The sequence below is a fragment of the Numida meleagris genome, chromosome Z, assembly GCF_002078875.1.
Source record: "Numida meleagris isolate 19003 breed g44 Domestic line chromosome Z, NumMel1.0, whole genome shotgun sequence".
NCBI classification, from domain to species: Eukaryota; Metazoa; Chordata; class Aves; order Galliformes; family Numididae; genus Numida; species Numida meleagris.
In genome coordinates, this window is record NC_034438.1 from 11,184,162 (window position 1) to 11,196,840 (window position 12,679).

The 12,679-nt window shown below is 37.3% G+C and overlaps 2 protein-coding genes across 4 annotated transcripts in view; one reads left to right on the forward strand and one right to left on the reverse strand.

Annotated features, from left to right (window-relative positions):
• SKP2 (S-phase kinase associated protein 2) overlaps positions 1 to 994 on the forward strand; it is a 12,610-nt gene extending 11,616 nt beyond the window's left edge. Inside the window, exon 11 of the mRNA XM_021380086.1 lies at positions 818 to 994. Coding sequence (XP_021235761.1) covers positions 818 to 907 — 90 coding nt within the window. The 3' untranslated portion in view covers positions 908 to 994. The remainder of the gene's footprint in view (positions 1 to 817) is intronic.
• NADK2 (NAD kinase 2, mitochondrial) overlaps positions 2,968 to 12,679 on the reverse strand; it is a 31,394-nt gene continuing 21,682 nt past the window's right edge. The window contains exons 6-12 of one of the 3 annotated variants that reach the window (XM_021380611.1): positions 12,177 to 12,313; positions 11,110 to 11,188; positions 8,898 to 8,993; positions 7,241 to 7,296; positions 7,100 to 7,153; positions 6,321 to 6,444; positions 2,968 to 3,948 (exon numbers count right to left, since the gene is read on the reverse strand). In XM_021380611.1, the coding sequence (XP_021236286.1) occupies positions 3,810 to 3,948; positions 6,321 to 6,444; positions 7,100 to 7,153; positions 7,241 to 7,296; positions 8,898 to 8,993; positions 11,110 to 11,188; positions 12,177 to 12,313 (685 nt within the window). In that variant the 3' untranslated portion in view covers positions 2,968 to 3,809. Of the gene's footprint in view, positions 3,949 to 6,320; positions 6,445 to 7,099; positions 7,154 to 7,240; positions 7,297 to 8,897; positions 9,065 to 11,105; positions 11,189 to 12,176; positions 12,314 to 12,679 lie in introns of all 3 variants that reach the window. The other 2 variants (XM_021380610.1, XM_021380613.1) reach the window with 2 other exon arrangements.

Here is a 12,679-nt window from a genome sequence, read left to right on the forward strand (position 1 = left end):
AAAAAAAAAAAAAACAACAAAAAACCACCAAACTAAGACTAGGGACAAGTAATCAGGCTCCCACCTCTGGGGGAAGAGACCTGGCCCAGTCTATTCCCATTCCTAGTCCTGCTGTGGGCTTGGCATGTTCCAGGGATAAGGGTAAGCATTATCTGAAGAGTCTTCTAGCACAAAACTTGCAAGCAGTGAGCAACAGTAGGGGATATACCATTGTTGTGGTAAAGCAGCAGGTGGTAAATGGGCTGTTGCTTAGGTATAGTGTCTTCCAAAGTCAGTCCAAAGATAAAAAGTTTAGTAGTAAGTACACAGCAAAGTAGTATGGAAAAGTGCTTTTTTGCAGTTTTAGATTCATGCCTTAAATTACTTAAAACGTTTACTTCAAGAGGAAAGGTGTATCTATTTGTAATTCTTCTCTCTGTATAATGTAACCCCATAAAACTTGTTTTGCATTTAATAAAGAGCTAAGGAATTGCTATATTGTACAGTATGACTAATGATTTGCCACCAACATTTTGGCATGACTAAAAAAGCAGAAACTTGTCCAATCAATGTCTGAACAACTGTGGTTTAGATTACAGGGTATCATCACGTCATGCTTAGTAAATGACAGGAAAGTGAGCACATCAAACTTTAAAAAAAAAAGTTGAAATCAGGCCTGGGACAGCTTCAAGCATTTATTAAACTTTTAATTTTAATACATAACGTATAAACTCAAAAAAAAAAAAAAAAAAAAAGCAGAGAATGACATGTTTAGTTTAGCAGAACATGAGGCTGGACTGGCACTTAAAGATGACACCATGGATTTGATTTGATTCAGCAGGTAGAAGAGTTCAGTGCCAGTCCAGGCCAATTAAATCAGTGTTACAACAATACTCAGCCCTGTCACAGAACACTGTCTACAAGGTAAGTTGTCTGTACTGCTTTCCTTTATAACAAAGGATTTTACAATTCTTTAATAAAGAAGGTAGCTGCTTACTGATTATCTATTATAGATCTCTAACCCATCTTTGTTATTTAAATCGAGCATTCACCAGTAAATGCTTCAACAGAAGTGCAATTAAAATACAGACAAAACCAGTAGAGGCCACTCATGAGTAAGTCAGGTTTACATTTTGCTAAGTAACAGTCAGGAACTTAACTGTGAAATGTAAGCCCTAAATCAGATTATACTTTGGGTCCGCATGACTTGAAAAAATTGTGTTTTGGTCTCAACATTCAGAATAAGGGTATCTTTACCAGGAACACAACCAACTCAGGCTAATCTGTGTTTAAAACATTACAGCACAAATGTATCTGACTAAGTAGCAGAGGATCTCTGCCAGAAATTTTTATCTATACAGATATTCAAGGACACTGAATACCTAAGTAACTCTTTAATCTCAAAGTTGAAGGTAAAGTCCTAGAAAGTCATCAATTAATGTTACTGGCATTGTTTTTGAATCTCAACAGCAAGTTGATGAGCATACTAGACAAAAGGCACATAGGGCCATCTTTAACTGGCTATGGAGGGATTAGGAATAACTAAAACTTTAGTCTGTGCAGCCAGCGTTGTAAAGTCTTGCATCTTTACATATAGATCAACTTTGCATACTATTTTAGATATTAAGAGTTTTACTCTGATAGTTCCCAGAATTGGTAAGTTTTGAAAGAATATTTGGCTGTTTTGCTTTTTCTCTTCTGGTCTGCAGTCCAGATAACTCAAGGAGATAAGGTGAACAAATTGGTCTACAGCACACTTAAAGGTGAAATGTGCACAACACAGTGATAGCTTATTTTTAAAAAGTTCCATCGCTACCAGGTTTTTCTTAGAACTGGAACTCATTTCTAAATTTTGTTTCAAACTGAATACAAAAACTAACAGTGTAAGGGAAAAATCCTTTATACACTTCCTACACCTATAAAAGTAAGTTTATATTTTGTGATTGGCAATAAATACATTGATTGGCCACACTGGAGAACATCCCCATTAAAACTGAGAACATCTATTACAGAAGTCTCTTCATTCAAAAGTAGTTTGAAAAAACTCACTTTTGGAAATAGATTTTTCCTAGTAGACAGGAAAAAGATTTTTTTTTTCAAGTCATGTATCAGAAGAGTTTCTGCTGTAGAAATCTTCATTTTGTCAAATTCTGCCCTCTCATCTACGCATTAATCAGCACAGATTTCCAAAGGCAAAGTTCACAGTTTCTATAAAACAGTATCTAAAAAGTCACTTCCTCTTCTACAACCAGTTTTTACATCACATACATAATCAGAGGCACATGAAATTATCTTTGTGGTCAAATCAGTATCAGTAGAATTCAGCATAAATTTTGTGGGGAAAGTAACAGGGGAACATGTAAATACTGTTTGCCATCTAACTACAAGGGCTGCTCCAAAAGTAATGCCTCTTTTACTACCTTATCCTCTTACATCAGAGGCAGATGGTGGTGATACTGCAGTAGAGGCTGAACCTTCCCACTAATATCCCATTACATGTTGTTGCCATGTGACAGATGGCAGCAGAAAGGCAGTCTGACAAAACAGCATCTGACATGGAAGTGCAGATGAAGCAAAGGTGTCTCTTAGAATTCCTCCATGCAGAAAAAATGGTACCCACTGACATTCATTGACACTTGCTGAATGTTTAAGGAGAACAAACAGTGGATGTGAGCACAGTGTGGTAAGTGGTGTGTTTTAGCAGTGGCTGCAGCAACAATAGGTCATCTCTGCTGGTGCAGAGTTGTATGAGCAGGCTCACATTCACTGCTGGTCAAAATGCACAGCTAATGGTGGTGACTGTTGAAAAACAGTGTTTTGTAGCTGAGAATTTGCTCTATCAAAAAGTGTTATTGTGCTCTTTATACTGTAGTTGTTTCCACAGAAATAAACAGGAGTCGTTGCTTTCAGAGCAACCTATGTAGTAGGACTCAGCTGAGCTCTTCTTCTGCAGTTGTAAAGAAACTCAGAACCTAAAATTCCAAATAATTCAGCTTTAGGTCCACATCTCTTTATTAATTAACTACACACACTGTGACTGGACACCCACAAGCCAGATACTCAATTCAGTGAGGGAGTATGTCTTAAGCACATTTTCTGTAGTTTCATATTCATAGTAAAGGGCTCAATAAAAGCCTTAAGTTTCAAGTCTCTCTACTCAAAGAGCAAAGGTAAGAGCTACCCCACTGAAGATATGAAAGAGCTAGAAATTAAACAAGGCTTTAACTTTTGATGTGAATCTACAAAGTAGAAAAAAAATACTGGAAGAGCCAAAAAATTTGTCATGAGTTGTATGAAACTACAAAGTTGTAAAATTTTTGAAAAGCATACAAAAGATTTATATTGTCAACCTCAGGATTTACCAAAATCTATATATCCTTGCATCAAATCTCTAGCTTTTGACAGTCAGATTTTCTACAAAAGTGGATGTATGAAGATATTTATTTTTTTAACCAGACCCACACTTATTAAAAAACTGTACATCTGAATATTTAATGCTACTGACTTAGTATTTGAACCCATCTACCTATAGTTTAAAAAGATGTTCTTTCACATTTGCCATACAGGTTAAAAAAATGTCAATTTTTCACTGAACTTAGAGGTAAGACTTCAGATACATGTCTTATACACCAGATGCAAAAAGAGCATAAATAGGCTTCCAAGATATCCCCAACCCAAGGAATGAAAAAGCACCTCAGTTTTCCTCCAGTTTCTTTTACAACCAAAAAAAGCCAACTTCCAACTTAATGCAGCATTGTGATGTGCTGTACTTCTCCAGGAGTTCTCTCTCTGGATCCAGAATGGCTTCAGCAGAAGACACGAGGGTCCTTTCATTCTTCTAGCAGAACAGTGCACAGTGCATCCTCCGTATTGATCAATATTGAAGCTATTGCTCCATCATTGAACTCAAATGATGTTCCTCCATCTACAACCATACATGCATCCCAACAACGAGAACGGACACAGACTCTGCCAACCAAAAAATAAAATCGTAAAATAGTTTAGAAGTGAGGTAGTTCACAGAAGCACTTACCTGAACAGAGAGACTTTCTTGAATGTTTCTTTGCATGGGCCAGTAAATGCTGAATCACACAGGAGCACACTTAAGAATATAGCATTTAGAATTTTGCACAGGGCTCTCTCAATGTATCAGTACTTTGCACAGATATAACAGAGAGGACTAGAGGACCTATTCAAATGCAGGCTGGTACTCTTAAGAGTCTGAGGACTCTTATAACACTATTCCCGATAATGAAACTGGAGTTTAGGTGCTTTTATAAACAAAGCTACCGATGATCCCATTTAATAGAGATTTGCCTAACCTCTCACAGAAAACAGTTTTACATAATCTAGCATGATTTTAATGCATTGGCCTTCAAGTTAAGAGGAACATGCATTTACAACTAGCAATGTCTGAAATTCAAACAATTTGGACACTACTGTATTCTGTTTTGATACATGAATCATTCACAGAAAAGGGAAAGTCACTTCAAACACAAAGCTGAAGGTCAGAATGCTCGCCACACAACCTAAGTAGGTATGGCAGCAATTTCCTTTTAATATTAAGAGTCTGACTAGTATGTATTCAGGTTAACAGAAAAATCCCGCTTATAAATTTTAAGGCAGCTCTTCTACAGCTGGTCCAGACAGGATAAAGTTACTAACCACATCCTTCACTCACCATTATAAGTGAAATTAATACCTGTCAACATTTCTTATTACAAATATGTAGCAAATAAGAATACTGTTTAATGTTGTTCTCAACTATTATTATTTTTTTTTCCAATATTGCTAGATAGGAACCAGGAGTGATTTCAGAAGAGCTGCAAGACTGCAGTCTTACATAGACGTCCTGACTGTTCCTGACTTAGGCCTTGGTCTAGACACGTTCTTATCTCCAAGATTTAATGAGCAATTACTCCAGTGACTTAAATCTTCATGAAAACACATCTTTCACAAAGATGAAAAACTTGGAAGCATGGCCAAATGTCAAAGCTTAGCCAGTCTCTGCCAAGTCTGAAACCTGGTGGCACATTCCTCTCCTCCATTTCACTCTAGGCAGCTAAAGTGTCTCAAAAAAGAGAAAGAACAGCAATGGCAAGATTTTTAGCACCAACAGCAAAATACGAACTATGACAGGCAGGAAAAACTACTTCAAAGAGGAAGAATGGACAGATATCCCTCATAAGTATGCAGACTTTTTTTTGCAGGATAGTTTCTGTAACATATCCCATGTTGATAGGACAGGAATTAACCTTGTAGCACTTACAGATGAAAATTGAGTTATTTCTGTTTTAAACTCCTCTCTTACAGTCTTTCAAGGTTTACTTCAACCTGGAAACCTCCCAGATCAAAATGACTAAGAAGCAGTAAACATTTAAGACATTATTTGCACACAGTGGGCTTCTAATATACTAATACTTAGTCCCAGTAGACAGATGTTATTTTTAATATATGTCATAAAATGTTGCTACACAGTTGTGGCTCAAAAGAAGGGGAATTCAAGTCTCCAAAGCCGAACTCCTTTGTTTGGACATAAAAGGTTGAATTAACATTTGGTTAATATTTACACACTGTATTGTTCTCAGCATAGTTACTCTAAACATACAATTAACAGTTGCATATGTTTTTATTTACTTAACTATAGTGAGTTCCACAGAAGGTGCTCTAAGTTAAAATGACCAAATTACAAAACAGTTTAGTTTGGAAGGGCATCTAGTCCACAGCCTTCAACTCAAAGCAGGCCTTACTTCAAAGACTGATTATGTTGCTTTCAGTCTTGCCTACTCAAGTTTGAACTGTTCCAAGGATACCACCAGAAGTCTCTCATCAGCTATTCTACTGTTGGACTGTTCTCAGTGAAAAATATTTCACTATCAGAATTTTCTAACATACAGGTCATGACTGTTGCCTCCTACTCTTGTGCTCTGAAGAGTCTTTCTGCTCTGTAACTTGAAAATGGTAACTGTATCCCCCTTGCTTAGTCTTGTCTTCCCCTGGCTAAACAAAAAACCTTGTGACTCCTTCCCATATGTACCATGTGTTTCAGCCCCGTAATACTTAATACTCTTAGAGACCCCTTCCTGAATTCGCTTCAGTTTGTCAATGCCTGTCCCATAGTGAGGGCAATGGCATACGCACAAAACTGGGCACAATGCGATTCTTTTATTCAGTAAGATTGTGTGTGGCTCAGATCCTACAGAAGCATAATCCAGCTTGGAAACATTTTCTTCCTATTCTTACGGTAGCTGAAACACTCAAGAAAAACTCCTGGGTTACCTATACACAGAAAACACATAGAATGATAAAAGTCTTCAGCAGCTGCCACAGCCAGCACTTACTTTGAAGAGAAGCCACGCTGCCGACTGCTTGAGAAAACTCTGTTTACAATAGGTTCTCGAATACTGAAAAACATCTTTGGTTCTTCTGGACTATAGAGCAGGGAGTCATTGTAATCATTTGTTACTGTAAATAGAATTCAGCCATTAGTTTTTGCAGATATTTTCAGGAAAACACGTTCATCCAGGAAAGAGCAGCTTTCCTACTTAGAGATAATACATATTGAGTCTTGCCAGGTGTTTGACAGTCTTCACCTTTCAGGTGATTTTACAAGATGGTTCACTTCAGTTCTACTCCATGACTTACATTCACTAACTCTCTTCAGCTGTATTTACAGTATTTTCTGTTTCAAATCTTAGGAGAACTGAAATTCTCAGGAAGATCTACACATAGTAAAGTCTAAATTACTGCTTTCATTTCAAGTCATAAGTTTTCCCACCAAATACATGTAAATAATATTTCTGAGAAAGATTAAAGAGGAAAAACTTCTTTACTTTGACAGTGACAGAGCACAGGATCAAGCAGCCAGAGAGGTTGTGGAGTCCCTGTCTCTGGAGATATTTAAAACCCACCTGGATGCCTTCCTATGCAACCTGCTCTACAGAACCTGCATTACAAGGGAGTTGGACTATATGATCTCCAGAGCTCCCTTCTAACAACTACAGTTCTGTCATTCTGTAATACTGCAAGAGCACTGAAACAGCTGAAGTGGTGCTGAGTATATGAAAATAAACTGGTCAGCATTATGATATCTTAAAGAAATCTTGCCTTTTTCACTAACCTTTTTGTACTAGTTCTGTGTTCAGTGGCATGTTCAAACTTCCATGCTTTTTAGCTGTTGAAACAAGAGTAAGAAGAGCACCTGTTAGAGAGGAGTATCCTTGTGTAAACTTAGCCCAGTAATACCAGGCTGTTCACTCACCGATATTAAGGATCTCTTCAACAGCTTGATTTGCTACCTTGTTAATATTATAGGACCTAAACAGAAAGTACAAGTCTTGTTTGGTAAGCAATAAAATTTGAGGAAACAAACAAAAACCCCAAGTACCTTGCATAAAGAACTAGGTTTCAGACAATGAAAAAAAAAAAAGAATGCTGTTAAGCATAGGCAGACAACAGTTTTTCTCCTGGGACCAGATTCAGAAGGGATTTAAGAACTGACTGCAGCCTCTGTGCAGCAGTACTATGAACATCACAGTTGCCTGTTTCTCAGAGGAGGTTACAATTCTCAGTCCAGTGGTTCTGTCATGGCTGTAGAACACCTAAGACTGCAACAGACATCTGCTGTGCATATGACACACTACAGAAGTGACAAGGGTATTTTTCAAGGCTATTCCTCTTACACTTACTGCCTGCCTACAAGCCTCAACTCAGGAGAAACTGAGATGCACAGTTGTTCTCTCTCCTAACGAGTTAACTTGGCAGCTAAAGAAGTACTTGGACATTTACATTTAAATGCCTAGCAGATTGAGGAGCTCTGAAATCTCAACAAGGCCCCTAAACTAGACACCAATTACAGCAATGAAGATGGCAATCTTGGAATTCGGATGGAATCCTGGAATCTCTGCTTGTGAGATTGCTCAATAGAAAACATATAAGCAAATGAAATGCATAAGAACAGCTTCTAAACTATGAATGTATGTTCCCAAGGTACTGAATGCTTGGAAAGTTCTCCTAGCAATCTGCCAGTTTCATCCTTGGCAGCCTCCAGGACATAGTTATGCTGACTGAATACAAGTTTCTAAATTACAATGAAAAGTAAAGCCCAGTAACCACAGTTACAGCATGAATATTCATTTTTCCAATTTCATTAAAAGCTTCAGTTTTAGTCTACCTTAGTTTGCCACAAAAATCCAGCTTGTTGTACAACCTTAAATGATAAGGATAGCCCAATCTCCAAATCTCTCACTGTGAAGAAAACTAAATGGGTGAGATTTGCATGTAGCACTGCAGCTTGTTTGAACTGCTGCTAAGGAAATCTACCCCTTTGATTAGGTTAGTACAGCTCTGCTTGGATATACGCTGCTTCATCTAAGAGGAATATTTGGCAAAGAAACGGTGCCTTTTCAGTTAAGTTTGAAAGAGACTCGGAAAGAGAATGAAGAAATAGATGTGCTGGAGAACACTTCAGTACAAGTTTTCCCATTCCTATTACAGCTTCAATCTTCATAAGGGTTCTCTGAGCTGCTGCTTCTGAGCAGTTTAATTTTAACCAACAATACCAGTTCAGAGAAACCTGCCAGCCAGAGCAGGATCTTTCCCTCAACACTTCCAATCTCTCCTCTCTAGAGGGGGCATACAAACTCTTCTATGCAAAGTTACAGGTAAGCTTTTGTCTCAATCCCTCAGCTCCTCATCCTTTCAACTCTTCTCACCATAGCTATAAGGAAGAAGTTCTCCTCTCAGACATCCAAGACAGCTTCCAACTATGTCTAACAGTGAGACTGTTTGGACATAACTGATATGCACTGATTACTCATAGCTCAACATTCTTAATATGGACAAAATGCTTCAGCAAAATAAGTCCATCTAGTTTATCTGAAACAATATTTTGTATCAAAGTAGCAGCATGTACTTACCATGCTTTTGATCCTGTTCCAGTGCACACATTGAGCCCTGAACTCTTCTGCTTTTCCCAAGGACCATCATCAACTGATATCTCATAATAGGAGGCCCTATGAAGCGAGAATTTAAAACTGGGTTTGCAGGACTTAAAGTTCTCCCTGAATAAGACAGAACACACAGCCTTATCAGGCACATAAAAATTTCGAGGGAATATTTTCAAATCTGGATAACAATTTCACAGGCTTTGTTGAGTACTTCCAATTTGGTAGCCACTTTTCATTCAGCTTTGTAGCAGTTTTTATAATGGACAACAGCAATTTGCAGCATGAAGTTTTAGACAGGTGTTTTGCAGCTACTTTTCATATTTGATTCCGTGTGAAGAACTCTGTGGATCATTTGGCAGTAACTTTGCATACAAGCAGGGTTTGCTGGACTTAGAAATGAAACTACAAATACATTACCTTCCTTGTATAATTGTTGAACTACTGCATAAACTGTGCTTATAATTTTGAGACTCAGTCATAGCATATCAGGAACACTAAGTAAATAATAGCATGGATTCAAGCTGAATTCTTGATCACTTCAGTAATTAAAAACCCACTGTGATTCTTCACAAACAGCTTTAGTTTTACAACACTCAGCAGGTTTTTAAGCTTCTCTTCAAGGCAAATTCTTCCTAAAACGCAAGTGTTCAAAGTCTTGGGGCAGAATCATCATTCTGCATGGTATTATCAGAGGATTCCTCATCTTAGGATCCATAAGCTCTCCATAAGCTTCAGAACTTCCAGACATATTTATGAACTAGAGTTCCTGATGCCTAATAGAAATAGTATGATACAGTCCTCAGATAAACAGATAACCCCTTAGAAACACATCCCATTCACTGTGTTAAGCATGACTAAACTTCCTAATAAAAGAAGTTTACTGAGCTTTTAGTGATTGATATTTTGGTCTGGACAGACTAAGAATACAAAACTTGTAATACTTTCTTGTTTTCTTAACTGACATTTGGAAGATGCACCTAGTTGGTTTTTTTTTTATACAGCATTTCAGTCTTAAAATTAAAAATTTATTTGAGCCTTAAAAATAAGATCCATCTGTGTGACATCATTATTGAAGTCTTCAAGTCTGTTAACACAAGATTTATTACTAGGAATTTGTTCCTACGAGCATTGTGTTCTTCATTGCTTCTCAAATATACTGAACTAAAGAGCACAACATATTTATGACATTCAGATGTCGATGGCTATTGTAAAGTGTTGGAAAGCAGCTTTGTGTTCCTCTATCATTGTACATTAAGTAAACCTTTTAGAATCTTGATAAAATTATATTTGATTAGTAGACAGCAATATATGTATCTGTTTGAGACTAATTCCTTCTGCCAGTCTGAGGCTGCAGTCCAGATGGAAGATAAAGCACTCATGGAACATTTACACTGTTTCCAGCAGCAATCACAGTGTCCCAGGCACTGTACAAACACAAGAAGATGTTACACACTAAAGTTTAAAAAAAAAAAGATACAGAGTAAAAGGATATAAAACACAAATAAAAGTTTGGCGAGTGCTGACTGAGGATCATGTTTTAACTCCTTCCTCACAGCCCCAGTCATATTCCCCACATCCTTCTTGTTATCATTTGGCAAGCAGAAATGCATTTATCTTCAGAAAGGACAGTCATGAAGGTACATTGCATAATGCAGTACCATTATATGGTACAAACCATTTTTTTAGAACAAGGACATTTTCCTGCAATAACAAGGCTTCAGCCAAATGCAGGCTTATACCTTTACTTCTAAACGCAAAGGCAGGGAAAGAAGTTATTAGTATTTCAGTTTGGTCATGCTAGGCTAATGGAAATATATTTAAGAAGTGCAGAAGAGTAGAAAATTTCAAGACAGATTTTGAAGTCTTCAGTCCATGGTAAAGACAGTAACTGAAAGTTCTTGATTAGGTAAGAGCTAGCTAGAAAATAAGACAGGAAAAACAGAGGAGAGAATGTCCAGATTGGAAAATGGAAAAACAGACGCTTACAGCACTGCACTTTGCACTTAATCTCTGAATACACACTTCATAACCAGCAGCAATCCAGTGTACTGGATTATAGATTTATGGGCTAGAGCAGAAATTTGACAGCAAAGACATCACCACTGATTGCCCACTGCAGCATCATGAAAAGAAATGAAGTCAATTGTGCCCTGCTGCAACAAAAAAAAACAATTAAGCATACCTGGATGAAAGAGATTCACCAATGAAGACTTCATTGAGTGCTCTCACTGGTAAAAGATGTGGACCAGAAACATCAGATCCTGCAGATATTGAAAAAAACAAAGTTAAATCATGGCTCCAAAGCCTAGATTTTCAAAAACAACCCATGACTCACTGGAAGACACACTTTACTGCCCATGTTTGCATTTAGATGTTGGTTCTCAGTGTCCAGTTTTCTTTTCAAGGACTCACTCTTTTCAACAGTTTAGTCTGTATCTAGTTATAGTCCTTTAGTGGAAACTACAAGTAGTTGAACTAAGGTCAGTAAAGCAACGCCACTCATTTTCAGACATCGCTTTGCCTGAGAACCAATGGGCAACCAGACTGATTATCTCTTCTTCTAGCTTAACTCACTGACAGTGACTTAATAAATGTTTTAGATTAAGTTCATAGAATTAGAAGTTATATCACAGGTAATTCAAAGGGATTAACTAATATTTCATAATGAACAGTGAGGAAATACAGGACTAGACAAAGGAGGCTCTTGCATTCTCAGTCCTGCATAAATAAAAAGTTGAAGGTATTTGATGACCTAGGAATTACCCAGGAAGATTGTCACTTGTCTTTTTTCATTTGCTTGCAGACAGAGTGAAAGCTTCTTTTTCAATTGTGAGGTAATCTACCTCAAATTCAGTAAAAATGAAGAGCATGCACAGGCACTTTCAGTGTGGACCAGTTAAATACATGGTGAACTGTTCTTATGGTAACCCCAAGTAATCCTAAGAGATGTCACTTAGTAACAACCTGAGGTATTTTGCCAGCAGGTGATACTATTTCAAGAAATTTCTACAAACTCTTAATGCTGAAAGCTAATTCTAAATATCCAAGTCCAGAACAAACATATAGAAAATGATCATACTCCCACCTAAAAAAAATCTGAGTCTGAACCTTGAGCTAACAAGTATTGTCTCTTCCTGCTTCTCAAACACAGTAACCAGACATTAAATACTTCAGCTCTTACAAATCTCTGCCTCCTATTCAAGTTATCACAGCAAAGTGATTACATTCTTGTCACAGACTTTAACCTACTTTGATCCTGGAATCTTTCATTTATATGAGCTCTGCTGTGTTGCTCTTGGCTTAGCTGCTGTTCATGTAAATCTACAGGGGCAGGGTTAATACCAGTTCCTTCAAGATACAGTCGGATTCTTTGTCGCCACTGCCACCTTAGGGAGGAGAAAAGTTTTTATCAGTACCCAAAATACTCATTACAGAATTAGCTAAGAGCAGAGAGTCTTGAAGACATAAGAGTTTTACCAGTTCAATTCTTAAAGCAGAGCACCTTAAGATTAAAGGTTAAATACATTCAAGGTCACATTTCAAGTTCCATAGCTTCCACTACCACTTCTCTAATTATGAAGTTAATAATATCAAAATGTAAATATTTTACACTTACCAATTTGCTAGCTGATGTTTTTTCTATGTGTAAAATTAGATGACACTGACCAAAAGATGTCTGCAAATGTTAAATTATACAGAATCATGCAGAATCACAGGTGTTGTAAAGGACCTGAAGAGACCATTGAGTCCAA